Source organism: Gavia stellata, chromosome Z (assembly GCF_030936135.1).
Source record: "Gavia stellata isolate bGavSte3 chromosome Z, bGavSte3.hap2, whole genome shotgun sequence".
In the NCBI taxonomy this organism is placed as follows: Eukaryota; Metazoa; Chordata; class Aves; order Gaviiformes; family Gaviidae; genus Gavia; species Gavia stellata.
Genome location: NC_082637.1, coordinates 44,980,998 through 45,007,676, shown reverse-complemented (window position 1 = coordinate 45,007,676; position 26,679 = coordinate 44,980,998). Strand labels below are relative to the sequence as shown.

At 38.7% G+C, this 26,679-nt stretch overlaps 1 protein-coding gene across 1 annotated transcript in view; it reads left to right on the top strand.

The window, feature by feature from the left end:
• The window catches only part of FRMD3 (FERM domain containing 3), a 148,016-nt gene extending 128,079 nt beyond the window's left edge, over positions 1-19,937 (top strand). Inside the window, exons 13-14 of the mRNA XM_059833898.1 lie at positions 2,238-2,359; positions 19,342-19,937. Coding sequence (XP_059689881.1) covers positions 2,238-2,359; positions 19,342-19,937 — 718 coding nt within the window. The remainder of the gene's footprint in view (positions 1-2,237; positions 2,360-19,341) is intronic.
• Positions 19,938-26,679: the final 6,742 nt, after the last annotated feature.

Genomic DNA, 26,679 nt, shown 5'->3' with positions numbered 1-26,679 from the left:
AGAATATAGATCCATCATTAAGGCAGGGTAGATTACTTGGGCACAAACATGCATTTTAAATGAGAATAGTTACTCACATAAGGAAATAGCTTATTGGCTACTTTCCATAGGGTTTCTTTCTTCCATGGGATAAGAAAATATGGTCACAGAAAATTATTTTCTAGCTTGTATTTTACTTTTCTTTGCTTTCAGTATTTAAAGTATTTTAAACATGTAATTTAAAACTCTTAGTGTACATAAAGAAACAGATTAGAGGGCAAATAAATTTATAGAGCAATGTCATATGGATTTAACACCCAGAAATAGTAATGTATATTTTTTATGATTAGCCTTCTTAAAATGCTTGTATTTACAATATTATGGTAGTTCCAAGTTCATTTTCTTAGAAAGACTAAGAAAAAGTCTAATGGTTTCAAGTGTTTTTATAATGCAGGTTTTGAAATGGGAAACACCAGTAGATAGCTTGTCCTTCTAATAGCACAAGTAGGAAAAAGCATAGAAAATTTTCAGCTCCAAAAAAAAGCAAGCTTTAGAAACAAGTTACTTTGTGAAAGAGGATTTGGGGACAGAAATGGTAGTTTTTCAGATGCAAAACATTTAGAGGAAATCATATGATTTAAGGTAAATATATATATTTATATATGTATAAAGTTTTCTGTCCCTGCGCCCCCTCCCTCAAAGTCAATTCAGTGGTACCATGGCTGCATTGAGAAGGAAACATGTAGTTGTGAGGAGGTTACTATTCAGTATCTTTGTGTTTGGATATTACACTGAAAGCACTACAGACTGAAAATATGTTGGAGTGCGTAGTCATGCAGCATTAATGTGGTGGCAAGTTCTTCTGACAAATACACAGTGAATGATTTAATATTTTGTTTCCAGGGCATGCCTGAAGGAGGGATCTTTGTAAATAACTATGGAGTGGGAGCCTTATGCTCCCAGGCACAACTCCTATTTTGGGAGTTACTTGATAGCTCTTTACAGCAGGCGCAAACATCTAGAGGATGCATAACAAGTCTGTGGAGGTACCGTTGGGTTGTAGTGATTGTAATTACAGTAATCTCAGTGAAAAACTTCTTTGTATAGTGAAAGTTTAAACTGAACAATTATTAGAGACTGCTCACAGAATGCAAATGAGGACATAAGCAGGTTTGGGCATATGTTAATGAGCAAGGAATCATGGCTGCTGAGCAAGAAAGCTTGTTTATCCCCACAGAATATTTAATGACATGTAACGTGACTTAGAGTAGGACATCTGTGTCCTGAGTTTACCTAAACCATCAGCAACATACAGTCCCTTCTTTTCACTTGCAATAGGTGCTTTGTTCAGTTTGTTTATCTATGTAGGATTTTAAGTTGAGTCTTTGTGCAAACTTGAAATGCATTTTGTGACACTTCAGCACTGTACCTACGTACCATTTGAAGTCAAGTAGAATGCTCTTCCCTTTCATCTTCGCTTTTGTCAAAAGTAAGTGTTTTATAATGTGATGGTTCAGATTTATTGCAGGATTCTTGCTTCAGGCCTGTTTCATGTAAGTGCTAGATAACTTTAGTCTAAAGAGCCATTTTATTCTCTCAGTAATATGATTTTAGGCTTATGAGCCTCATGACTGAAACAAATCAACAGCATTCCTCAAACTTTTCTGAGAAAGTTCAACACCTGCTACCAGGAAAGCCTGTTAGAGCCAAGTAATACAAGAAAGAAAACCAGCCTGAGCACCTGGAAGCATGATGCAGAGGCAGTGCCTGGGGTGCCTGAGAATGAGAGCACTGTGTATCTGTTAACTGAAGGGATACAGCTGTTCCTGCTTTAGTCTTTAGTCTGCAGTGTTCAAACCAAAACTAATTGTTTATGCAGTCCCAGATGCAATGGAACAACATCAGGAAAATTATTTATATCCTCTCTACCTTCCCCTTCCTTGAAGCCACATACTCATGTCTGCTGTGTGGTGTGGAGAGGAGCAACCCACTGAAATCCTGCATGAAATGAGAAGGAGTCAGGCTGTGTAAAGGGAAGTAAACCAGCACAAAACCTTCTCTTACACTTCAGATGTTGAAGGGTTTATATCTGCTGAGGGTGCAACATCGCACAGCTTAAAGCCGTGTTCAGTGTGCAGAGCTTGTTACGATAGCTCAAGTCCTATTTTAATTTATGCAAAAGAATTCTGATATGAAATGTATTGGACTGCAGTTGTTTACTTGTGAATAAACTGACCCTGTTTTCCCCATTCTTTTAGAACCAGCATTACCCAGAGTCGCAGCTCTCCCTCATTGAACAAACAACTCATAATCAACATGGAACCTCTGCAGCCCCTCCTTCCTTCTCCCTGTGAGGAGGAAGAGGTTGCTTTAGATGAAGGTGAGTCACTTACCCGATTCCTGCCAAATACTACCAATATTTATTATAAAATATGTGCAAAAAAGGTGTGTTACTGACTCAGGGATATGGAAAAAATCTAATTTCCATTAGGAGTACACCATTAAGCATCTGCACATCATACTGAGAAATGATCACTAGCTCAAGGAGCTGTGCGCAAGCCTCATGCAAGATACCTTGTGAGGAAAGTAACTGCTGTTAAGCTTTCTGTTTCAAAAATCTTTTTGTAGACTGTCAGGTAAAAGGAACTTAACAGGAAACAAATAAATCAACATAGCAGCATTTTACTAAATAATAACTGCAGTTACTCAGGAGTAAAAACTGGCAGTTTACTGCTAGGTATGTTGTTTTCCTTGCTTGCCTTTACTTTTATATTTCTTCCTTTCTGTTCTATTATTAGGAAAAACTCTCTGCTAATTTAATCCCATTGACAAAAAGGGAAATTATGGGAAGAGCAGTTTGAATGCATTTTGTAGAACAAGGTTTTCCATGTATTTGTTTATTCCTTGATATTTTAAAAATCACATTCAACACCCATCTTTTTTAGATGCTGTCATTACAAAGAATGGTATGAACATCTTAGCCAGTTTAAATGAGGATAACTGTATTCTTCCTAATAAAAAAGGACAGCAACCAAAGAAAACCTAACAGTAGTTCTCACTTGAGATGTGAGCTTATTGTTTCAAGAAGCTGGAAAATGTGATCTCTGATGTTGCTTTGTTGTGGTCAATTAATGGGAAGCAGAAAACAGCTGAGCAAGTATGTTCATTTTCATGGGAGTACATCCTAATTTCATTTTATAGGAGTCATATGAACATGTTTTGTTCATTCTTTGGAGTTTCAACACTGAATGTAGTAAGAACAGGGTGAATTAGATTGTCTGTGTACTTAGCTTATTATAATGCGTGGTAGTAGCTGCATGACATGTAGTTAATTTTAACAATTACTTGTTTACCTCTGCTGTGAAATATCTGTATCTGAGAATTCACTTCCTGGTAGCCAAGTACCAAGCATTGTGTTCCTGCTAGGCAGTTGCCACCACTGCAGAGTAACAACAGCTTGCTGCTTGTAAGACTGCTGTGCCATGCTTACAACTCTAAGCAATGAAATCCGTTTTTGGAAACTGCTGACATACCATTTCTATACACTCGCCAGAGAGTGCTGGTTTCAAATGTGTGTATTACATAAGTTTGAAAGTCATGTTTCCTTTTAGTCAGATAGGTTGTTGTATAACAATTTAATAGAAATATTTGCTGGTGGGTTTTCTGTAGAATATGTTATGCATGGTTAAATACCACCAGCTGCTAAGTTAACAGTACTTAGCTCTTTTGCAGTATTTTCTTGCAGCGAACTTGGCTGTATTATCAAATTGCAGCTTGAACAGATCTCACAGCTTTCTGACACTGACACTGGCTCTCTTCCCCACATGCACTTAATCCACCTCTGTGGGTTCTTCCCATCTTCTCCCTGGGCCTGAGGAGGGGGTGGACACCCTGGGGTGCCATATGCATATGGATGTTCCAGCTGCTGATGGCCAAGACCTTTACACAGTGCTGCACTGTGCTGTGTCGGTAGGCCCACGCAACTCATTAGCAGAGCTGGCTATAATGGCGCTGTCAGCTGTGCATACCTTGGGCAGACTCAGGAGAGTGCACAGCTTTGTCTTTTAACTGAGGAAAAACTTACTTGTTCTTAATTTTAAATTGGCTTTATATATTACGAGCAAAACACATGGCCAAAAATATGGTGGCCTCAGTGTCTTCAGTAAATACCTCTGCTTCCTGAAACTTCTGGAGAGACGAGCTCTGAGTTGGCTGAGCCTGGCTGGTACAAAACTGAACTAGCAGAAACTGCCAGGTGAGAGGGAAGATTTTGTGCAAATTATTTGATATTTGCTAGGGGACAAAGCCATTGGAGATGGCGATAGCAGAGTCTGCAGGGGATTTGGAGCAGCTTCAGCCTGCCTTGTTGTCCTTAGGATAATTCTTTCAGATGGAAAATAAAGACGATGCAACCAAATACTGAGAAACAACTAAAGCCCAGCCATTCTCCCATATGAAATTCCATCTTACAAATCTACTCTGGCTATCATGCTGAAGTGAAGCTGTCCTCCAAAAAAGCCCAAATTGTCCAGTGGTTTTGCAGATGTGTAAGAAAGGGAATGCTGACTAAACACTGTCATAAATGACCAGTGTTTGTGTGAAGAAAGATACTGGATGCCCATGATATCACTGTAATAGTTACTTTAGCAGTTGACACTTATGCAAGAGGATTTGAAAACAAGTAATGGTATTTTATTTTTTGTTAGAATGGCGGGCAAAAATATCCTGAGTTTGTCTATTGTTGTCTCATTCTTCAAGAGGCAATTCTTCAGTCTGTACTTAGAGGACATATACAGGTGTCCAATTACTAATTTAAGCACCCAGATTTGAATTGGTATTCTTACTTAAATGTGCTTTTATTCCTGTTTTAAGCTATAGTTATGTAAGTGACTTACCTAAGAGATTGACCACCAGCCAATACCTATTTTATCAAATTAAAAAACTAATCTCAAGTCCTGATGCCTTAGGTTTTGCAGGTCATCTCTCAGTGCTTTGTTACTACTGCTTAAGATTCTGCAGGCTTTCACATTCCTTGTTACTGACTCTTGTTTTGCACTAATGTCCTTTCTGTCTCAGGAGGAGGAAAGAAGCATGGTAGTGTAAAGATGCAACCATAAAATTACTGTCATGCGTTGAAGGTTATCACATGGAATTAGATTTTACATGTATGAGTGTCAGATGTGCTTGGAGAGATCATTTCTAGCTTTTGAACCTCAAAGACATTCTTCAAAAGGCACCTAGCTACAAAAGTTTTAAGTGTATCCAGAAGTGTGATTGCAAACTTAATCTTTGTCATAGATGGCCAAATTAGGTCCTTCTGAATGGTCCTATTAGGTCCTTTCCATGGTCCTTGCTCTATGTGCATTTGAACATGTTATATTTCTTTTGGTATTGCTGTAGAAATTGTGTGGCTGCCCTCTTTCACCATCTGATTTGGTGAGATAGATCATTGCCTGTCTTGATCATTTGGCAATTATTTTGCAGGTGGTAGATCATTGTCTTTGGATTTCCCAGCACCAGATGCTGTCAGGGCTTCACGTATTTAGGCAGTCCAATTTAAAAAAAAAAAAAAAAAACAAAAAACAAACTAAAACCACACCTATGAGTTGCAAGATATTAATGTGGTTTTGACAAAGTGATGAAAACTTCTTTTCAGTCTCTTCATACTTGTGTGCTCAGGTTTCATACATGAATTATCTTCCTGGTGACATTCACTTTTACCTTTGGAGCAACCAAAGGAAGTAGCATGCTTCAATTATTCTATTGATTGATGTACCTTGTACTGTATTTTAGAAAAAAGAGAGTTGATGGCACAGACTCATTCTAAATTCCTCCTGTTTAAAATCCATGTTCCTTAATTTTTTCTTCCCCAGAGAGTTACATACTTTTTAGATGTCCTCAGTGATCTTTTAAGAATCTTTTTTTCTTCTGAAATTGTGTGCCTGTGCATGATTTGTGTACAGAGAGCTCTTACCCTTTAGCAAATTTATTTTTGTGTGTCACTCAAGTATAAGAAATATTGCATTAATGGCAATTAATTGGAATAAATGTTATCTTTGCTTTATAATGTGGAGTCTTTGTTGCATCTTACAAGCATGTACGGGAATGAGCACACACTAGCTACTACCAGTCTAGTTGTCTATCTGTCTGTGTGAGTTCTCATTTGTGTAAGCTTTTGTTGTAGAGCACAGGCATATGGGCTTTTTGTGGGTACGGCTTAGGCAACAACACATGAAAAGCTGGCCACTTATGAATAATAGTATGAATAAATATTAAAAATATGCTAGTAAAATATGAAATAATGTTAAATATCTGTTCACATGTTATGTTTGTACAGCAAGAATGCTATAACAGGTAATCTAGTCCACTCTTTTGCCTGGGTACAGGTCAGTGTTGCTACATTTAATTTTTATTGGAAAAAAATTACTGGTTTAGTGCTAACTGTTTCTCTGGGTCGAACTAATACACAGCTTGTCAACATTCATATTTTTAAAATCATACCTGCTGTTTATGAGACACAATTTATCTTAATACATCAGATAGAGAGAATCATGAAACATCTTGTTTCACGTAGCATCGAACAGCTTTTCCCTGTGAAATTAGCAGAAGCAATACTCATGTTAGCTGATGGTACCTGGGAGGGGTGTGTATGATAACAAAAATTGTAATATGTAGGAGTTCATCAGATGTCTTAGTGGCTTTGCTAAATAAAATAACAGTTCTATTTTTAGATTCCTGTGGTCTGCAAAGTTAATTAATTTATTAATATCTCATTAAACTTAGTAGAGGCCAAAGTGAGCATCCTTAGGTCAGGTTGTATGTAATGGGATTTTCTACCAGTTTTGTGGTAGTTTTTTAATATTGACAACACTCTCTCATTTACGGAATAAAGTTTGGTCATCTTAAATTTCTCCCACTACTGTGCACTTTGTCTGGCAAGTTTCTGGAAGTCTCCCAAAGAGTGTTCTGGCCTCAGGAGATCTTAACATTGCTGTGTGCATCGTCATGCCTGTGTTCAACAAACTAAGTTGGATTTACAGCCCTCTCATCGTGTAATTGAGCCCTAAAAGGTCTGAAAACAACTTTTTTACAAGCAAACCTTTCACTTCAAGGTAACAATACCTAATGCTAACAACAATTAGCTCTGCCAGCTTTCCTTTGTAACTTATTTACAAATTCTCAGATTTCCAGGTGTTTACGATGCCATGTGTCTACAAAATAAGATCACTGCTTCTGTTACAAACACAACAACATTGCTCCCATCACCATTATAAGGTACCTCTAAAATCTGAAGACAGGTGGTATACTTCCTTTTCACAAATACATTAAAAGTGTTATGCTTGAATAGAAGTTTCCTGTTCACTATTTTCACTGGCTGGGGAAGGATACTAGTTTTGAAGAGTGTTTTATTAGTTTAAGTCTTCTGGTTTTAGGAGGGGATTGTTTTTGCTTTTGTAAACCATACTTTCTGATTTTAAGAGAAGTTATATAACCATCTGCTGTTTTCTGCCTCCTTTGTAACAGGGTGTGAATGCTAAGGGTCTCTCTGCCACAGTTCCCACCAGTCATTAGCCTTTCAGCTGTGTAATATCTAGTAGCAATTTAGGAAGGAGGAGAGTGACAAAAGCTGCAAAACCAGTTAGTTACTAAGAGTGGACCAGTCACCTTGCTGGCTCTCTTCTACACACAGAGAGTCCTGGGCAGCTCTACAGAAGAGAACCAGGCTTCTTGTCTGGAAAATCTTTGCTGACAAACATCATCCAACCATTGTGCAAGATGTACTGCCAATGTCAGGTCATGCAAAGTGTTCTTTCTCTCAGGAGGCAGAGCCTGTTCCTTATTTGCTGAGAGTTAGTAGTAGAGACAGAGAGTTGCTGACTCAGCTGCAAGTTTTCAACATGAGTCTCCCTTGGTTTTGTATACATGGTTTGTGGGCAGTGACTTGAAATCTCACAGTCATTCCTCTTCTGCATGAGCATAGTCATATCAAACATAAATGACATATGTTTATTCATTGACACAAATGTGCTCCTGCTAGAAATCATTCACAGCCTTGTCCAGGTGACACCTGTGTCGTCAGTTAGGCTTTCCTTTGCGTATTGAACATGTTGGTGGTTATTATAAGAACTACTGCTTTCCAGTTTTTGTAGCTGCGTACACAGTGGAGATTCAACCCATTTTAGTGAGATTTTAATGATCCTCTTTGCTACAACACTTATGAGAATAAAGATGAGAAAAGCAGACAGAATCTTACTTTTGAAGTGGTGACAAAACGGAGATAGAAGGCAAAGGGACACTTGATCTTTCCTCAGACCCACAAGGAAGTGCTTGCAGAGAAGGAAAGGAAGAGAGGAGTGTTTGCCCTGCAAGAAGAAGCAGTAAAAGGGAGCGCTGCTGGATATTCATACTGTATGGGCCACGCAGGGGAAAGGAGCCACTGTAAAGATGCTTTCCAAAAGCTCCATTGAAGCAGATCTCTTTCATGAGAGAAATCACTTGATGTAAAATACATATTTGCAGATCTCTCTCCCCTGCCCCCTTCTTTCCCACATATTCACATGCACATCATTTATTTTATGGTGCAGAGGGAACAAGTACGTGAGATAACAGAGACTCGGATGGCACAACATGTCATAAACATTGAAGGTAAGTATTCTGGGAAGTGAGAGTGTACCTCCCCTCCAGTACACTCCTTCCAGTTTATCTCCTCTTTGTGGTTTCAGTGGACCCAGTAAGAGCTCCTTTCCAACTAGGAGAGTGTGATGGTTGCATATGGTTGCATTCCAGCTTCCAGCTGGAGCAAGTTAGCAGCAGCCAGCCTATATGCGTCATGCCTTTTTTAGGAGCCTGCATACTTCTGCTGGATGGGGATGGCGAAGTGCCGAGCCTTCTGAAGTAACACTTCTTTCTAGTGGATATGAATGTGTCCAATAGTTGTCCACAAGTGGGAACTGGAGCACAGTTGCAAAGAGGGACATTTTTCCCAAACTTGGGAATTTTCTCCTCTTGTTTATACACAGGCAGGTCAGCTTTGATTCCAGGCTTGAAATGAAAGCATTTTCATGTTATTGGTTTGCCTTGTGACTAAGGTTTGTAAGCACAGCATGGGATTTTTCTTTTTGTATCTACACATTTTCCACAAATACTTTATAGGCAGTGGTGGGGAACTGACATCAGTGGCCCAATTGAAGCTCTTTAGAAAAATAATGGCCACAGTGTCATTTTGTTCTGTGAAAATAAGACCCTAAATGCTGGTCTTTTGTTTCACTTTGCTGTGTTTTGATGCCTTGGATATTTTTATGCTTGTGTGTGTGGTTCAGCTGTTATGCTAGCAACTGCTGAGATGGATGCTGTGGAAGTTTGTATTGTACGTTACAAGGCATTTGGAAACGTTTAAAAATAACCTCTCATTCTGTTCCCTACTGGGATATTTTTGTTGGCCATGTTAGAAGCTTGTCATTTGATTCATTGAGAGTGACTTGTGTTAGTCTCTTAAAACTCAGTGGGAACTCAATAAAAGGTCAAAGCTGGTATGGGTAGGGCCTTTACAAGACTTTGAGAAGAGGAATTAATAGTCAAAATGGTGAAATGTCTTGTAAAAATCCAAACCAAGAGAAGCATTCATTTGCGGATGGTTAACCACTGCAACAAGGAAGTGTGCATTCGATTACTGCGGCATGGCTCCAAGATCACAGCCAGAAGGGCTGGTAAATTTACATTTATTTTACTCAAACCTTTTTTTTGCCCCTCCCTAGTTTATTATGCTAATAGTGGTCTCTTGGAAAGGAACTGTACTGTGAATGACAATGTTACATCGAGTACAGCAGAGAATAAGGATGAATTACTGCCAGGAGCAGAGTTGCAAATGGGGAATGAATGAGATGAAACTTAAATGTCATTTGTTTTAATAGCTTATGTAAATTGTGAATTTATTTGTTAATTGCTAACAAATGAGTGACTGGAATTTTGCCCTTGTAGTTTTCTTGGAATGAGGGGGAGAAATACCTTGAAACTGTGCTTATTTCTTACAAAACTAAATAGTTCTTAAATTAGCAGACAGGTTGGTAGATAGATTTTGAACAGTAGTGGATACAGTTTAGCATTTTACTGCAACTGAGTGGGTTGGGTTGCCAAATCATAACTTTGTTGTTTTTATTTTTCTATATACTGAATAATTTAGTATACTGACTAACAGTCCTGGGGGGAGGGTGGGTGGGGAAAGGGGTCTGATTTGGATCTCTTTTTCACTATGCATAACATGAGTACAACGCAAGGAACAAAAAGTATTCAGTATTGCTTTGGATAGCAACCAAAACAAAGGGGTTTTTTTTCTTGTTTTTATACCAAACCCCTTTGCCAAAGATGGATTGGCCCCTCTATCAATCTATATGTCTCTGTTTCCTTGATGTAGTATGACATTTCAGAATTTGTTTCTCCGTGCTTTCTGTGGTACTGTTTACTTTTGATATTTTTGCATATATAGATTGACAGATTTCAGTTTCTATGCACCTGTATAAAACCATGCATTTGTATTGAATCTTCATTTCAGAAATGAGTATTCAGAGAAGAATTAACTGAGAATGTTCTGTCAAAGACCAAAATTTTCTCACACTTTTGGCATCTGAAAATCAGAAAGCAGTAAGTGCAGCAGATATGAGAGAACCTGCTTCTTGCAGTGGTTTCTCTCTGAGTAGCAACAGCTCCTGACTGCCTTTGCTTCACGAATTCACAGCTCAGGGGGAACTATAGTGTCTATGAGAATGAACCTAACTCCCTTGACTCAAAAATTAGTAGCAAAATTGAAAAGGCATTAGTATGTACATGTTCTTTGTATTCTTACACCTCAGAGCTTAAATGCTGGCTCCAAATAGATACAAGCCATCTTGTTGGTTTAATATGACACCAGCCTAGTAACAGATTTGTGCATTGGGGCTACATTAGTTCTTAGAAACCTTGATTTTGCAGTACTGTTTATAGGATGTTACTACTTTTGGTGTACACTTGCATAAAACCTGTATATCGGCATAAAAAAACCTGTATATATCAGCATATGAAACCTAAGGACTGGAGTTAGCTTGTGCAAAACTCATGGCAGGGGGCATAACTCCTTGGGATAACCCTGTTGCTGAGTGGGGATGCTGAAATGTCCCACTTGTCCTTTTCTCGGGTGCTAAGCTTTCACGTCAGTGCCCAGCTCTTTTCAGCCTTGCTCTCTGTGGCTTGGTGCTAGACACTGAGTTGCTGCAGTCCTTTCACCAGCTCCTCCCCTTTCTCTGAGCTGCTGACAGATCTATTTTGCCTTCTTATTCTTGCTCCCATGATACACAGTTTTCTCTCCCTGCTATTCCCCTCAGACTTTTTGCTGCATAATCCTTGTTCTGGAAGGGGGTCAGCAATGCTGGGGTGGGCTCTTGCCAGGCCAGAGGGAGGTTAGAGACAGGCACCCCAGAATGCCCGCTGTGCTGCATCTTCTGTTTTGCTTCTGTCTCTGTGCTTTGGGTGCCCTTTGTGGGGTGTGAAAAGCAGAGCGGCGGTCTCCAGTGGCTGCACTAGCTGTGACATTAGTTGAACACTGTGACACACAATGCAGCTGGGAGGCCAGTTGTAACACTGCAGAGTCACAGTGCTTGCAACTGATGACAGGGGCTTTGCTGCCTTCTAGAAGTTCCTCTAAGACTAAAACAAATGGGAACAGCCAGCAGGAAAGCCAGGTCACTGCCTAAAAAGGACTTGCTATAAACTGGCATTAATTTACTCTCCTGGCAAAGCTAGAACAGGTGTCTTCTACGGGCACGGGATGTGGGTAAGGTAGGGATCTATGGCCTCCTGCTTCTGAGGGCTGGACATCTGGCCCTGATGCAGATCTTGCTGTGATATAGCTCCTGTGCAGGGGAATATTTGAGTTTAGTGCAATTCTAGATTCTGTTTCCCTTTCCTACATTTTCTTTGTGACATACATGCACTTTGCTCATGTGAGAAAGCCACCTTCTCTTTCCTTCTAAAAGGTCATTCTATTCATAGCATAAATACATTTTGCCCACATTGAAAATAATAATAATACATAATATTTCCAGAGGAAGTAGTAAAAGGGATAGGAAGGAACTGTCCTAAATGCAGCCTGGCTAGTCTAACCTGTTTACACATCTATATGAAGTATTCCCAGCACTACTCTTTCCAGACCGTATCTAATTTTTCAGTTCTCTGTTTAAAAGAAGGAAATCTTCACACTTGTTCCTTTCTCCAGTACACAAGGCCTTTACAGATGTGTAATTGTGTTTGCATGTCTGGTAAGTAAAGCTGTGTGCAGTATATCCGTCCACCAGACAATGTGTGAACTGAATTTTTAGTAAGCAGAGGATACATATTTCTGGGGTGCTGTATTTCCAGCAACTGCAGCTTCTTAAGAATGGTGGAGCTGGGGCTGCCCTTCATCCTGCTAATCCTCAGCTGCTGGTTTTGGCCACTTTAGAAACACTAGCAGCTGACAACATTTATGTCAGACCTCTTGCACGTTCATGTTCTCAGCAGATGACCACTGTAAACTCGTGCTTTATTCAGCTGTTCATGTTCCTATCTGCTATAGTGAGTTAGAAGTTTGGAGCAATCCTAGTATTTGGTGGAAGGGAAGTACTGAGTTTTGGCTAGCGTAACGAGATCTCTCTGGCTCTGTAGAATTTGTCCAGTTGCCACAAAAGTGTAGCAAATTTTTGCTATAGATATATAAGAAATAAAATTGAGCATATTTACTTGATATACCAGTAATATATGTTAAAAGATTCTGATCTATGGAATGTAAATTGTCGGTAAAAATAGAAAACGAAGACTGGAAGGAAGAAGACTTCTGAAATGTAATTTAATACTAAAGTCATAGTCCTTTAAATCTAAACACAATATAAATTTTAACTAAAGAAACAGTAGACTTTTGAAAATATAGCCCAAAAATTTGTACAAAATTATAGCCTTATAAGGGTAGTAGCAAAATAATTGTTATGTATGAATAGGAGCAAAGGATTTGCAGCAATGGTGTAATTAAAAGGTATTGGCTTTGGGCTTGCTTTAGCTTTTATATTCTCTTTTTCCATTGGAAAACTTCGAGGATTTTTTTTTTCTTTTAACCTGTTTTGATTACTTCAGATAACTAACTCTCTTGAAGACTATCTAAAAAGTATATAGTCTGAAAAACTTGCTCCTTTCTTAAATTTATGTCGCTGGAATATTTATTGTACTGTAGAATTTTGAATTTCAGTGCTTTAATGTGATATTCTTATGCCTTCATAAGCTTTGTAAATTATATGTGCATAATGACACTACACTTGTGTCTTTTGACACCATCAAAATCTGAGTGGCCCGACATACTTATCTGTATACTGCAACATGACTGAAACTTTGCTGTGGGCTTACATTGACCATGGTTAATAGCTAATTGTTTCCTCAATCCTTGACTTGAGAAATGCGGTGTTACAGGGAATATGCAGGAATGAAAAGAACAGCTTTATATATTTAAATATCAAATGAGCTTGTAACAGCAGTAGTTAATGTCTGTTCAAAATTTTCAATTTTTTATATTAAAATAGTATTTATTTACACTTGTATTTAACTGATGTAAAATGCAGTTACTTTAATGTAATATGTTTTAACAACACATGAAACAGTTGAAAATGCCTTTTTAAATTTTTTTTCTTTCATGCTATGGAATAGGATGTAATTTTTTTACTACCATATTAGGAAAAGACTATGGGTAGGATGGATTGGCAGTAGTAATTGTTTTAGTTTCATGTGTGCCTTCCTCTGATTGTGTTGCTTTTAAGTTACCCACTCAAACTAAATTGTGGATTGAAAAGTTGATGTACGCTTCGGAACTGCGACCCATTCCAATTTTAATACAACCCCTTCAGAAAACACTGATCTGAAAAGGTTTCTCTGCTGCCTTCTGTCTACAGGTTAATGACAAAGTCAGAAGTTTGCCAGTTATTTGAGAAAAATACATTTTTAATGAAAGCTAATACAATCGGTCTTGTTTACGTTCACTGTGTATGTTATGCGTGCTGGAATTTACTCTGGGGAAGGAGAGAAGACTCAAGAATGATAAATTGGGGTGACCTTTCTTTGCAGTAGCTACAGCTATCCTCTCTATGATGAGAAACATGATGAAGATACATTACTGACTTTGCATCTAAGCACATACAGAGAGGCCTATGGCCAGGATTCTCAAATTTGGGAGGTTAAAATTAGGTCCTTTAATCCTTATTGAGGTGCCTAAGTGAGTGGCTCAACTTACCTTTTCTATCTATTAAGGGAAAGTGAAAAGCACATTTGAAAATCAAATTGTAGTACTTGTGTATCTGAAGATATGTGTAGATGCTTAATGTTGGGCTCCAGAGTTTAAAAATTTTGGCTTTTATATTTTAAGATATCATGAGTGCACTCTCGGAGTATGGTTTGATGATCCAGCATTACCTGCTGTTACTGTATGCCTAAGAGAAAGATCCCCCCAAATCTGTTCTCACCTCTTGGTGTTCATATACTGTTGTGTCTAGTTTCAGTTGGTTCGTATTCTCCTCCTCTTGATGACCGTGTCAAGTATATTTGTTAATGCAAAGGCTGGTGTAAACAATAAGTTCCAGCACAAAACATGTTTCATGCTGAAATGTGATGAATTTCTAAAATGGCTGTGTTAGGAGAGGACAGAGTAGTCGAGGCAAGGAATTATTAGCTAGGCAGTCAAATTAAGCTAATGAGGAGACATCTGCATTTTCTTTATTGAGGACAAGGTTTCATTTCAGCTATGCAGATCTGCTGGCTAGGTGCTGGTGAAAGGAGCACTCCTGCTCTCTCTCCATCCCTGGTAATGTGCTGCGCTTGTGAGAACATCTGAGAAGCCAGTTCAGGAAGAAAAACCATCAGAGAACTAACCCAGGAAGAAAAACAGTTATTTTCCTAGGTTAGCTTTACAAGCTGGCTCGCTCAGGGATGAAATGAGAGGATGAAATGAGAGTGGTGGAGTCACCATCACTGGAGGTGTTCAAGGAACATGTGGACAAGGCATTGTGGGACATGGTTTAGTGGTCATGGTGGTGTTAGTTGATGGTTAGACTTGATGATCTTACAGGTCTTTTCCAACCTTAGTGATTCTGTGATTCTGTGAAGCAGAAATGGGCTTTTTGGTTGATTTAGCCAGAATGTGAAACCTCACCTTGGAGGCGTGGCCGGCTTATCTCCTAGAGAGCAGGGAAAGTTAACAAATTACTGGGAGAGAGATCTGTCTGGGCCATTTTGAAGACTTAAAAGGGGAAAGGAATTTTTATAGCTAAAGTGCTCTACTGCAAGGGGGGATCCTTCCTGAGGATGGTGTTCTGTAACAAAGAGATTTTCTGTACATAATATAATATGCCACATAAAAGCATGCATTAAGAAGGGGATCCAGAAAGTTGTCTTGTCAGCTAAGGAGCAAGGTGGCTTGTTGAAGGAGTGATTTAATGTAGGTAAGTTTAAAGTGCAGGTTTTCTGTCATTTCTTACATCTTTTAAAAGTATTTGTAATATGTCATATACTTTATGTTGCATTTATTGGCATTTCATCCCAACTGGTATTAAGTTCAGTACAATTTTAAAGTTATCAGATACTAACAAGCCATCGCTCACCCAATTTTTGGGAAGTCTATAAACTGGGGTTACTTAGCAAGTACCTTACTTACCCTTTTGATTGTCTGGAGAACACGCTAACAGAGCTGCAGAGGTCACATGGAGGATTTTGTGGCAATTGTCAGGCACTCTGGTGTACAGCAGGGTACTATGGCAGATATTTCCATGAGGAAGTGTCTTAAGAAGCTTTAAGATTCCTAGTGCAGCAGCTCCATCTCACAAAGTATTAATCTGCTTGTTTAATTTCGTTTACAAAGATTCGACATGTTAACTTTGTATTGGCAGATTTTTCTACAAATACTATTTTGGGCTCTGTCAGAAATGTGATCATGTGCTTGTATCTGGCTTAGGGCAGGTCTACTGCTGAGTGACCTGGTAGTGCACAGACCTGGTATCAGTTATGAAACTGAGATTTTTGTGGATATGTCCTGTCCTGAGCATGGTAGTCATGGTAGATATAAAAGGGGGAGGGTGGGGTGGGTGAAGAAATTGGAAATAGAGATTGTCATTCAAGAAATACAAAATTTCTAACAGTGAGGAAGTCTGGGGTAAGGTAAGTATCACCAACTTCGCTGAAATGTAGTTATGCTTACTGCTAGTTTAATGATCAGTAGCCAATGGTATAAGAACATTCTTTTGCTGTCTAGTCAAATGGAGGGAAAGTAGGTTTCAGAAACAAAGTTAGTGATTTCAGTACAGTGAATGGTATCTACAGTTCTTAGGACTAATAATGTAAAAAAAAAATCAGTGACATTTTCAAGAAAAAATGTGAAAAGGCTTCTGATCTCAAAGTGAGATCCTTTGCAGAATTTTGGGCAATTATCATTGAGTTACTATTTAAAATTGTAGCTTAGAATTGTGAGCCAAAATATATCTAAGCTGTGTATTGTCTTATATTGTAGATGTCTTTATGATTGGGATTTTTGCTTCTCAATTTTTGTCCTGTATCATATGTTTACGAAGCAGTGATGCATCTCTTCCTTATAGCATGGTTCAGGTCATGCTTTATTTCCCTCATCTCAAAATGACCATAATGGACCTTTTGTTTAGTTTATTTTTTTTTATGTTTGCCATCAGTTAATAGAAAACGTCAACAGAGCTTGCTGAGACCCTTTTACTTCACACTGAAAACCAGTGTAATTAGCACTGGACATGTACTGCTTTTCTGATTACTTGTTTTATAAAGCATTATAAACAAAAAATTTTATAAAATAATACATTTTCTTTTATACCACATTGTTTTAAAATCTCTGAACCTTAATCTTTACTGCACTAAAACTGGAATGAATCTTTGATGATGTCAGTTCACTATCTTTTACAGAGATCTTTTGCTGATATCAAAGAATTGGGCTAATTTGAATTATAAATAGTACTTTGACATGAATTTCCTGAGTTACTTGTTGGACAAGTCACGTAATCTTGTATTGGTTTTACCTGCTAAATCCTTATCTATATTTTGCATTTGGTCATTAGTAACGACTGGGGAGATGCTTAACATCAGAAAACGAGAAGTACTAAGTGTTATTATATAGTACTGTTGCACATGACACTGTGTATGGTCTGTTTCTTTTGCACATAGATGGCAAATGGTGATGATGGTAATGAGTGTTGGACATGGGACAAATTTAAAACTCTTTTCCTATCACTTTGCCCAAGCTCTGTGCCCGACTCTTCTCCCTTCCACTCCTGCAATGACAACTAACAGCAGTCCCTGCAATGTTGATGTAGCTGCAAAACAGCTAGACTTTTTTGCAGACTTACTGCTGTTAGTGTTAGGCTGGAAAAAGCGCAGTAAGTTTTGAGAGGAGAGAGCTTGGGCAGCGAGTGGGGTCATAAGAAATAAGCATAGCAGTAAGGCTAAGAAAGACTCCTCTATAAGGAGGAGAGAGAAATTTAAAGGAGAGGGAGAAAAAAACCTGTGAGTACGAAGAGTAGAAAGATGACTGGAAATAAAATGAGACATGAGGAGAGGGAGTTTTTAAAGAGGTGAGGCATTTTCATTCCATTTAAATGATAGCTAATCCTCATACTGTGTGTCAACCTTCCTCTCCTTTTATCCTCTCTGCTGTTAATATGAATTTATCATGATAATCTATTGTCTCTTTTTAATGTCATGCTCTATTAAAAATTCCCAACCTCAGCCATTATCTTATCACTTTCTCCTCATTCATCTCAAAGAAATAAAGATGGGTTGTTGTTATTATTGTTATTATCATTGTTATACACCAGATAGCACCAATTCATATATGTACTAGGTATTCATTTATATCAGAACTCTGATTGTCAGTAGAAAATGAGCTGTTCTGTTTTCTGGTTTGCATTACACCATTATTAGTGGTAGCTTGTAGTGGTGCATTCCTTCCCCCTCTCCCCTGGACTGCTCTATGATCTCAGAAATTCCAGCTAGGCCCTGACCTTTGTGTAACAAGTTGGGTGGTTAAGCGTCCCTTGACCATACCAGAAACTCTTGCATGGTTAAGGCAGGGAACAGCACTGACTGTACCAGGCACTCTTGTTACCTGACCGAGGTGGGTAATGAGAGCCAGAAGAATGGGATCATCTGTCATTCCTTGACAGCCCTGGAGCACTCATTATCAGGATCATAACCCAAGTGGAACGACACCATGGTTACCAAAATTCCGTCATTTTACTAATGACTTAAGCCAATCATCTCGCTAACCTATAAAGAGTGGTCCCAGGTGAGACCCTCTGAGCTCTCCTGGACCGCAGTGGACTGCGACCAGCATGTCCCTCTGAGAGGGACACCTCTCAGAGTTTCACAAACTCTCCAGTTTGTGAATTTTGGAGGACAGTGCCGAGCCGGCGATGGGACCTGGGCTAAAACCCTCTCCTCCCTGAGGGTCAACCCTGGCCCGTTGAGAAATGCTGAGACATTTGAAGTGAGTATTTTCACAGAACTCAAGGGGAATTTTTAACAGGTACCTCTGTATATATCTATATCTTTATGTCTGTGTACATGTGTGTGTGAATCAATCTGTAATTAAGCTATTGTTGTGATTAGCTTGCTTTGTAAATCTTAAATTAGTCCATGATTAAGTGTTGCTAAAATCTTATGATTTGCCTCAAACTGTGAATGACCCTTAAATTGCTGCTAAATACATAGAATCCTTTAGATAAAACCCGTTGACCAAGTCTGAGACTAGGACTGGACCTAGCTGCACATAAACTCTTCTTTGAGAAGTTTAGAAAGCAAGGAGGTCTACTCTGAAGCTTGCGACTCAACAAGAGGGTCTTCCCTACTCTTTACCCCTTTGGTTTCTCTGCTCTCTCTTTGTATAAATAACTTCAAGTTGATCTTAATTTGAATTTCCTTCGTATGTTTTAGTAAGTTATAGAGTGAACCTTGCCATCGAATTCTGTTAAGTTGCAATTCTGTTAAGAAGTTAATTTCTATTAAAATCACTTTTGCCAATATTTTAGATGGTGATTCTTTAGGCAACCTAAACCACTCATTCATGACATAGCTGCATCAGACAAAGATAAGCAGATCTGGTGTACTGCAGTGTTGTAAAAGATGTTGCCTTCCTCTGGAGCATTTCAAAAAGCTTTTCCAGTTTTTGCTAATTGTGTATGGCCTGCTTTCAATATGCAAAATGATTGCAGAACCTTCTTTCCAACCTCTATTAGGTACTATTGGAAGGCTGTTTTGACAACAGGAAGGCATAAATTTAGGATCACTATTTTCATCTCCTTTTTTCAGGTATCCAACTGCCAAAGGAAGAAGAGATTTCAGTACCCGTGTCTTCAAACTCCCCAGTTAAGGACACTGGGGGGAATGTCGATCTTGCCATTGAACAGGAAGAGAAGATGAAAGAGGAACCTTTAACCATCTCAGAAATGGTATACAATCCTAGTGCCAGCTTGCTGCCCACCCCTGTTGATGATGAGATTGACATGCTCTTTGATACTTGTCCAAGAGTAGAGAATGAGAAAGATGATACAGATTCATTTGAGGAACTGGAAGCAGATGAAAATGCATTTTTGATTGCAGAGGAGGAAGAACTGAAAGAAGCTCGGAGAGCCCTTAGGTGGAGCTATGACTTCCTAATGGGCAACATAGAGGTGAATGCCTTTGTGAAGAGTTTCTCCAGACTTCTCCTTGTAGGCCTTGGACTGTTGTTGTTTGTGTTCCCTCTTCTGCTTGTTCTCCTGGAGTCGGACCTTCAAACATCTTTTCTCCATGAAATCCGTCAGACACCGGAGTTTCAGCAGTTTCATGTTGAATATTACTGCCCCCTTAGGCAGTGGGTAGCTTGCAAAATAAACTTCATTCGTGACATGCTGGGCAGCTTTTAAATTTTAAATAAATATGATACAACTAAGGGCTATATTCAAAATTTCAGTTAGTGCCAGCTTTCCATAATGCCCCTGGGGCCATCAGTCAGTAGCTGTCTTCATATCCAGTTCATTACAGGTTCTTCAGGCTCTTAAGTTCCCTTTACATACTTAAATTGCCCCTTTAGTTACAGGCTTATACAGTCACCTTTCAGTAACCAAAAAGAAGTTTTATTTTAATTGCATTTCAGACTTCTTGCTCATCTATTACATCATATAAGACAGAATCACAATAAGTTTCATTGTCTAACCTTTCAATCCATGACACTAAATCCAATGAAACTGAAACAAAAACTTTTTTGAATATACTCCTTAGTTCAGCAATCTCTTATAACCAATGCCTATACAAGCAATGTTTATGCTGGGTTTTTGTTTTTGGTTTGTTTTTCTGTTTGTTTGTTTTTTTACATTTTTATGTGTTTAAAATATTTTGGTAAATTTTTAGCAAAAGATAACTTCTGATGTTACTTAAATGTACAAATTCGTAAGAATAATGCACAAGGGCATGTAGGGCGTTTTTAGTGTTTTGCAATGACTTGTTTTTAAACTACTGGCTGGAGAGTGAATGAGTTTAATATAGCTTTATACAGAGGGACTGTGGTTTGGGAAATAAATAGAAAGTTCACTCACGTTCTGTAGGGGCTGCCTGGGGGAGGTGAAAGGACACCAAGTACGCAGAAGAATTTCTGAAAGGCACAGTTGTAAAGCTTGGGGAAGTGAGCAGAACGGAAATTAATGATCCTTCCTCTTACCTGTCAGATTGTCTTACACTTTATCAGTGCTGTAGAAAGTCGCTACAAGATAGTCCAAGTACGTTTTGGAGGAGAGTGAGTTTTCAGTCTAAATGTAGATTATTGTACATAACATGGAAGAAGATAATAGTAAGTAGCAAAAAAAAAAAAAAAAAAGAAAAAAAAAGCCAAAACCCTAGCTAAATCAGTAGGTGAGTGACCTACTTTTAAAAATGATAGAGAAGAAAAATATACTCCTTTTTAAAGCAAAGCATTAGGCTGTACAGTTCACATAAAAGTATTCTACTGACTCAGAGTTAAAGGCTTAAACACTTTAAGAGATGCATCTTCATCCTTGATGCCCATTATTACTAGTCTCTAAGACAACATATTTTCTGTGCATATTAATATGCTTGCTTTCACATATAGCAGCATACTTACTCTCTTTCCCTGTTATTACGACCCCAATTACATGATCTAATGCTGTTTTGTGTAACATGGATTTGTATATCTAAAGGTATTCCAGTATAGCTTAGAGAATGTACTTAAGTAAAATCTTGTCAATGCTGAGAACATTTGAAGGGCCTCAAATGTACCACAGAGGTTGTATTTAAGAGAAGAAAGTTTGTATTCTTTTTCCTCCCCTGATGTTAGTGCAGACCTATTTCGTATTTAAACTAGGGAACTCTGACTTTGGCCTCAGAGTCTTTCTCCTCCTTAGAGATTTATGAATTTGAGACATATTTGAGGCTGTTTTATTAGATGTGCATTTAACACATCGTAACCACATCTTTAATTCCTACTAAATAAATTCCTTTAGTTTCGATATCAGAGAATCGGTTTTCCTTGGTTTTCTCATGTAAGCCTTTGCAAATGTCTAGTTTGAAAATGGCAATTTCCGTAGAGGATTTCTCCTTCCCTTCCAATCTTCTCCAGTTTTTAAAGGACAAAACAGTTACAGGGCTTTGGATTGCTATTCATTTCCCAACCAAAAAAGGCTAAATTAAACAACAGCCTTTTTTCTCTTCTCTTTGTTTGTCCTTGCCAGTCTGTTCCCCAGAAGAATCATTATTGATTAGTTACTTGATGTGTATTTCTTCTTGTGCTACTTGCAGCTAAATGATCCTTTCCCATGAGGTAATAATCGTTTAGCCCAATAGAAATGGAGAGTGAACTAAAGTAGACATTTGACCTTAATGGGAAATTATTCAGTTGCATTGTTTCTAAAAAAAGGTGTCGTAAAAGGTGTCTCAAGTGTTGAAGGCTGTGAGAGCTGGCATCCTGCTGGACTATGGAGACATGGTTCCATACAGGCTCCTATAATAAGTCTGATAATTATTTAAATTAAAAAAAAAATTAACTCTTATGCTCAAAAATATAGTCTTGTCCCTGTAAATTACAGCACTCCAGAAGTAGGAGTATTGTTATTCTTGATTAAACTCTATCAGAAAATAGCTAAGTTGCACGAGAATGTCATCTCAGAAAATGTGCAGTGCAGTGAGGTTTTACGTAGGGTTAAATGCAAGTGTGTGTGTGCACATGTGCCTGCCTTTACTAACCATGTGCATACATTCGGGCCAGGCCTTTTAGAATTCTTTCCTTCTTTCCTGATATTCTTTGGTGTATCAAAATAATGTAACTGAAAGCCATGAGAGTCCTATAACTTAAAGGCCACCACCACGTAATACACACAGAATGATATGGTTGGGCATATTCAGAGAGAGTAGCAGTCTAGTATTTTACCGGTGAGGGTGACAGACTTGGGTTATGGAGCATCTATAGGTACAGTATTGTGTATTTCTGTCTGTGCTTGGATTATATTGTAAAATGTTATGTACTTGAAATCTCTTTTGTGGTTTGTCTAACATTTATAAACACAACTCTGGGAAGAATTAAAAATGGTTTTATTTCATGGAGACTAAGGGGAATATATACCTGTAACTTGAGCCTTATCTTTGTACAGTGAATTTCACATTTCTATATGTCAACATCCTGATTGTTTTGTATGTTGATATGATGGCAGGAATCCCTAATAAAAATACACTGGAGAAAAGCTTTCTGCACTTATGACACTTCTTATGGTGAAAGATGTTTCATAAATAATAGTTTTTGTTGAGAATTAGTCGGTACATGAAATAGTGCAGATTTCTTAGGGCTCTTACAATTTTTTTTTTGCATACTTTTTTTTATTCATCAGCTGGAGAGGCACTAAGAAAGTGCTTTAAAATAAGATATTACTAACATGGCTTCAGATGCACTAACCAAGGGCCTAATGGTTTGCCCAGTTACCATGTAAGAGTTAGTCAGAGTCTTGAATTTGCCCCAAAATAAAATTACTGCACACAGAATATTAATAGGGAAGTCTGGTTTTGAAGTCAGGCCCTGGTTGTAGACATATGGCTGCAACCTTTTGGTAGGCAGATCTGGCTAGAGTGTTACGCAAGCAAACCTGTACAGCTTTTGGATGGAGCTTGCTTACATTAAGTTGGTTCGGAGCTCAGTGCAAAAGCGTCTGGTAAGAAACAAACAGTCTTCAAAGAGGCAATTGAACACCATTTTGGGGAGCTAGGTCAGAGAAACCAAGGCTACATAAAAGATTTAGATGTAGACATGTCGGTACTGTATAGAAAGTGCCAAAATCTAAACGGACTCTCTGGCAATTTGAAATGTAAAGGGCCAGGACTACATAGTACTGGCAGACCTATTTATTCAGTTAAAATGGTGTAGGTTATAATGCTTCCTTCAAAAGAGGTTGCATTCCTTCTTTAACATCAGAATACAGCATAGCCTCCTCAGTATTGTTTGCATTCTAAGTACTTACCACAATTTATGAAAATAGTATGTGTACTTTGGGTAGAAATTCAGCATTTGTCATAAATTCTTTCTGAATAATAACACACAAAATTTCTCTAAAATTACAACTCTCTGAAATGTCATGCCAAATGTGCATTTGAAGAAATCAGGGTGCATTAATTGGCGCAAATGGTTGCTGTAGGTAACTGTTAGAACTTGACAAGGCAAGGTACGTTTCTCAACTTTTTGTTTCGTTTTGTTGTTTTTGTTTAAATCCCAAAGGAAGTATTTGTCTTTTCTGTTTGTATGGATTTACTGTAGGTTTTCTTTCAGCTGTGTTTTATGTGGAAAAAGGTCTTTGAGACACCTTGTGAAGATCTCTATCATTATGGCTGTTAAATGCCCTGCTACAAGACTTTGATCCCATAGTGGTAGGTCTTTCATTCTGCCCCTCTACAAACATGAATCATTCGTCAGCCTTATCCTCAGAAATTTGTAGGAGCTGCTGTGACGTTTTGAAGCTGTCTTGCTTGCAGTTGCTTTCTTTTAAGGGAGGTTATTGCTGTTCGTCTCAGCCAGATGAGCTCTCTGCAGGAATTACATCTTACACTGTTACAAAGGTTTCACAGCTTGCCCTCTACATGTCTTGTAGCTCCCTCCTAGAAGCATGGGCACAATCTGTCCCTGTGAAGTGATGCTTCATGATGTAGTGGGAATTTAAAGCTGTGGCATAACTTTGTCAGGAAAGTTTTCCTGCTATAACAAACCACAGCTCAGCGCTTCTGCCTTACAACGAAGAACAATTAATTTCTACTTCACAATCATGTAGTGGAGGAGTGCAAAAAATGGTTACAAAAATAGAAATTAAACAGGAGCATGAAAAATTACCTTCTCTGTTTATTTCATTCTGACTTTTCCCATGTTAGCTTGCTTTTAATTTCAATGCAAGTATGTTTACTGAGCTCAAGAAATGGCAGATACTTCAGAGAAGTGAAGTGGCCCCTAGAATCTTCATCAGTGTCCTAATGAACAAATACCACCTATTAGTTGCTAGTCACAAAAGATGAAGAGAACATCATTGGTTTAAATGTACTAGAAATTGAGTTGAAATAGGTACATTTCTTTGATTGAAGATTAATTGACTATATGGGTTGAATAAGGCATGTGTTACTGAAAAGAACTGTAGACAGAAGAACATGGAAAGCCTCACAATTGCAATCCTATATATCCTATTTAGAATCTATAACAAAAAGACCTACTAAATGTAATGTCTTCTGAAATGTCTATTTTTAAAACCACTTTAAAATATTTTCTGATTTTCGGTATTACACACAGGAATAGTTTCCTAAAGAGAAGTTTTGAGAGGGCTGCGGGTATTTTTAAATTAACTTCTAGTGCAATGAAGCTGGCAATAAAAACTAAAATGTCACCTAATGTGTCCACTGCTTTTCTCAGATCAAATCTTCAGATTCCTCTTCCCGCAGAGAGAGCTGGGTGGACATAATGAGATACACTTTAGGTATGGGAAAAAAGGACTTCTGCAAAGGCAAATCCAAAAAACATTTGAGCGCAAAGTTTGCTTAAATCTTGTTCTTGGGATCTAAGTCAACAGCTGTAATCCTCACTCAGCAGGTATATGACCACTGGAATGGCAAACTCAGTAGAGCACAGCATCTCATGATCTCTTCATGACAACCACCATTCCTTCACTGGTTTTGTCTAGGTGATGGCATGTGCCATTTCAGTCTGAGATCCTGGTACGTCCACAGGGAACTGTAACAACAAAGGTGATGTAAGGAGATGCCTGCGCTGCAGTAAACTGTCATAAAAACACAATAAATGTCAACTGCTGGTGAAAAATAGATTTAGTCAGCTTTGCTTCATAGCTGCCTATCAGTTCTTGTTATTTCAACCTACTGCTTTTTTGGAAAAACCCCTACTTTTAAGCTAAAATAGCGGAGTTGTATTTTCTTTGGACAGCCCACCAAAGATATTACTAACTCTATTATCTTTGACGCCTTTATTCCATCCTCACAATTTTCTCCTTCTCAGACGGATGGGAAGTCCTCTTCCCTTCTTCTCCCCTCCCTCCCCCCACATTGCTTTCCCCAAAAGTTATTTTGCAACCTTAGAAATGAGGTAAAGCAACATGTCTCTAAAGAACGCGACGTGGTATGGGTACACAGAGAAAGGACTGATTTCTTTTAACGTGTGAGCAGTGCCTTTGTAATTACAATAGCATAGCTGGCATGTTTGTGTGGGAAGGGAGCTTAGAGGCTGGAAAGAGAGTTTCTATTGCCAGCCATGCACTCGTGACTTACTCCTTCGTATACATTGTCCTTCTGATCAAAGCCTCCTTTGCTGTTCTGATTTAGCCAACTATACTACACAAAGCACAAAACTCCTTCTGTCAAAGTCCTCATTTCCCAAGCCTCTCTTCCTTTTCCACCTCTCGTGCAAATTTAATACACACCCCGGACCTCCAAACCATTGCATTGAACTTCAGCATAGCCCACGGCTCCGTCCACCCTCTCTGTCCCCAGCATACTCCCCGTCCCCAGCTCCCTGCTGCTTCTCTTACCCCTGTGCAGCCCCCTGGACACTGAGCAACAGAAATGCTTTGAGATCAGATGGAGCCTGACCTGCCTCCACAGCAATGGATGTGCTTCCTAAAATGCACACACAGACCCTTCCCACTGATGCATCAGGGAGGCTGCAGGGCTTTGCCGGGGACAGGCCGGCAGCTGGGACATGCCAGGCACACCAGTCCTTGGCTGCAGCCTCACCCCACAGCCCCACGCATCGGCTGCATGCACCGGGGACTGCAGTGGCTACCTTTAAGCTCCTTGTGAACTGCAGTTTCGCCATCCTGGCTTACAGCAAAGTGCAGCCATAGCAGTGTTTGTTGGTAACAGGGCAGGCTAAATCTTTGTCAATGCATTAAAAAGGGTATTTCCTTTTCATTCTTCTGGTTATTAACAAAAAGTGCAGTTTTTACACTGAAAGGGCTGTTTCTGAGTGCATTCTAATAACATTAAAGTAAGGGACAGTTCTAGGTGTCTTTCCCGTTCTTTTTAATTCAGTACTACTTTGACTCATAATTCTCCTGAGCTGTAAAACATGTACAATTGATTCCTGTATATTGTATGCTGAACAGATATTTTTTGCAACTTGCATTG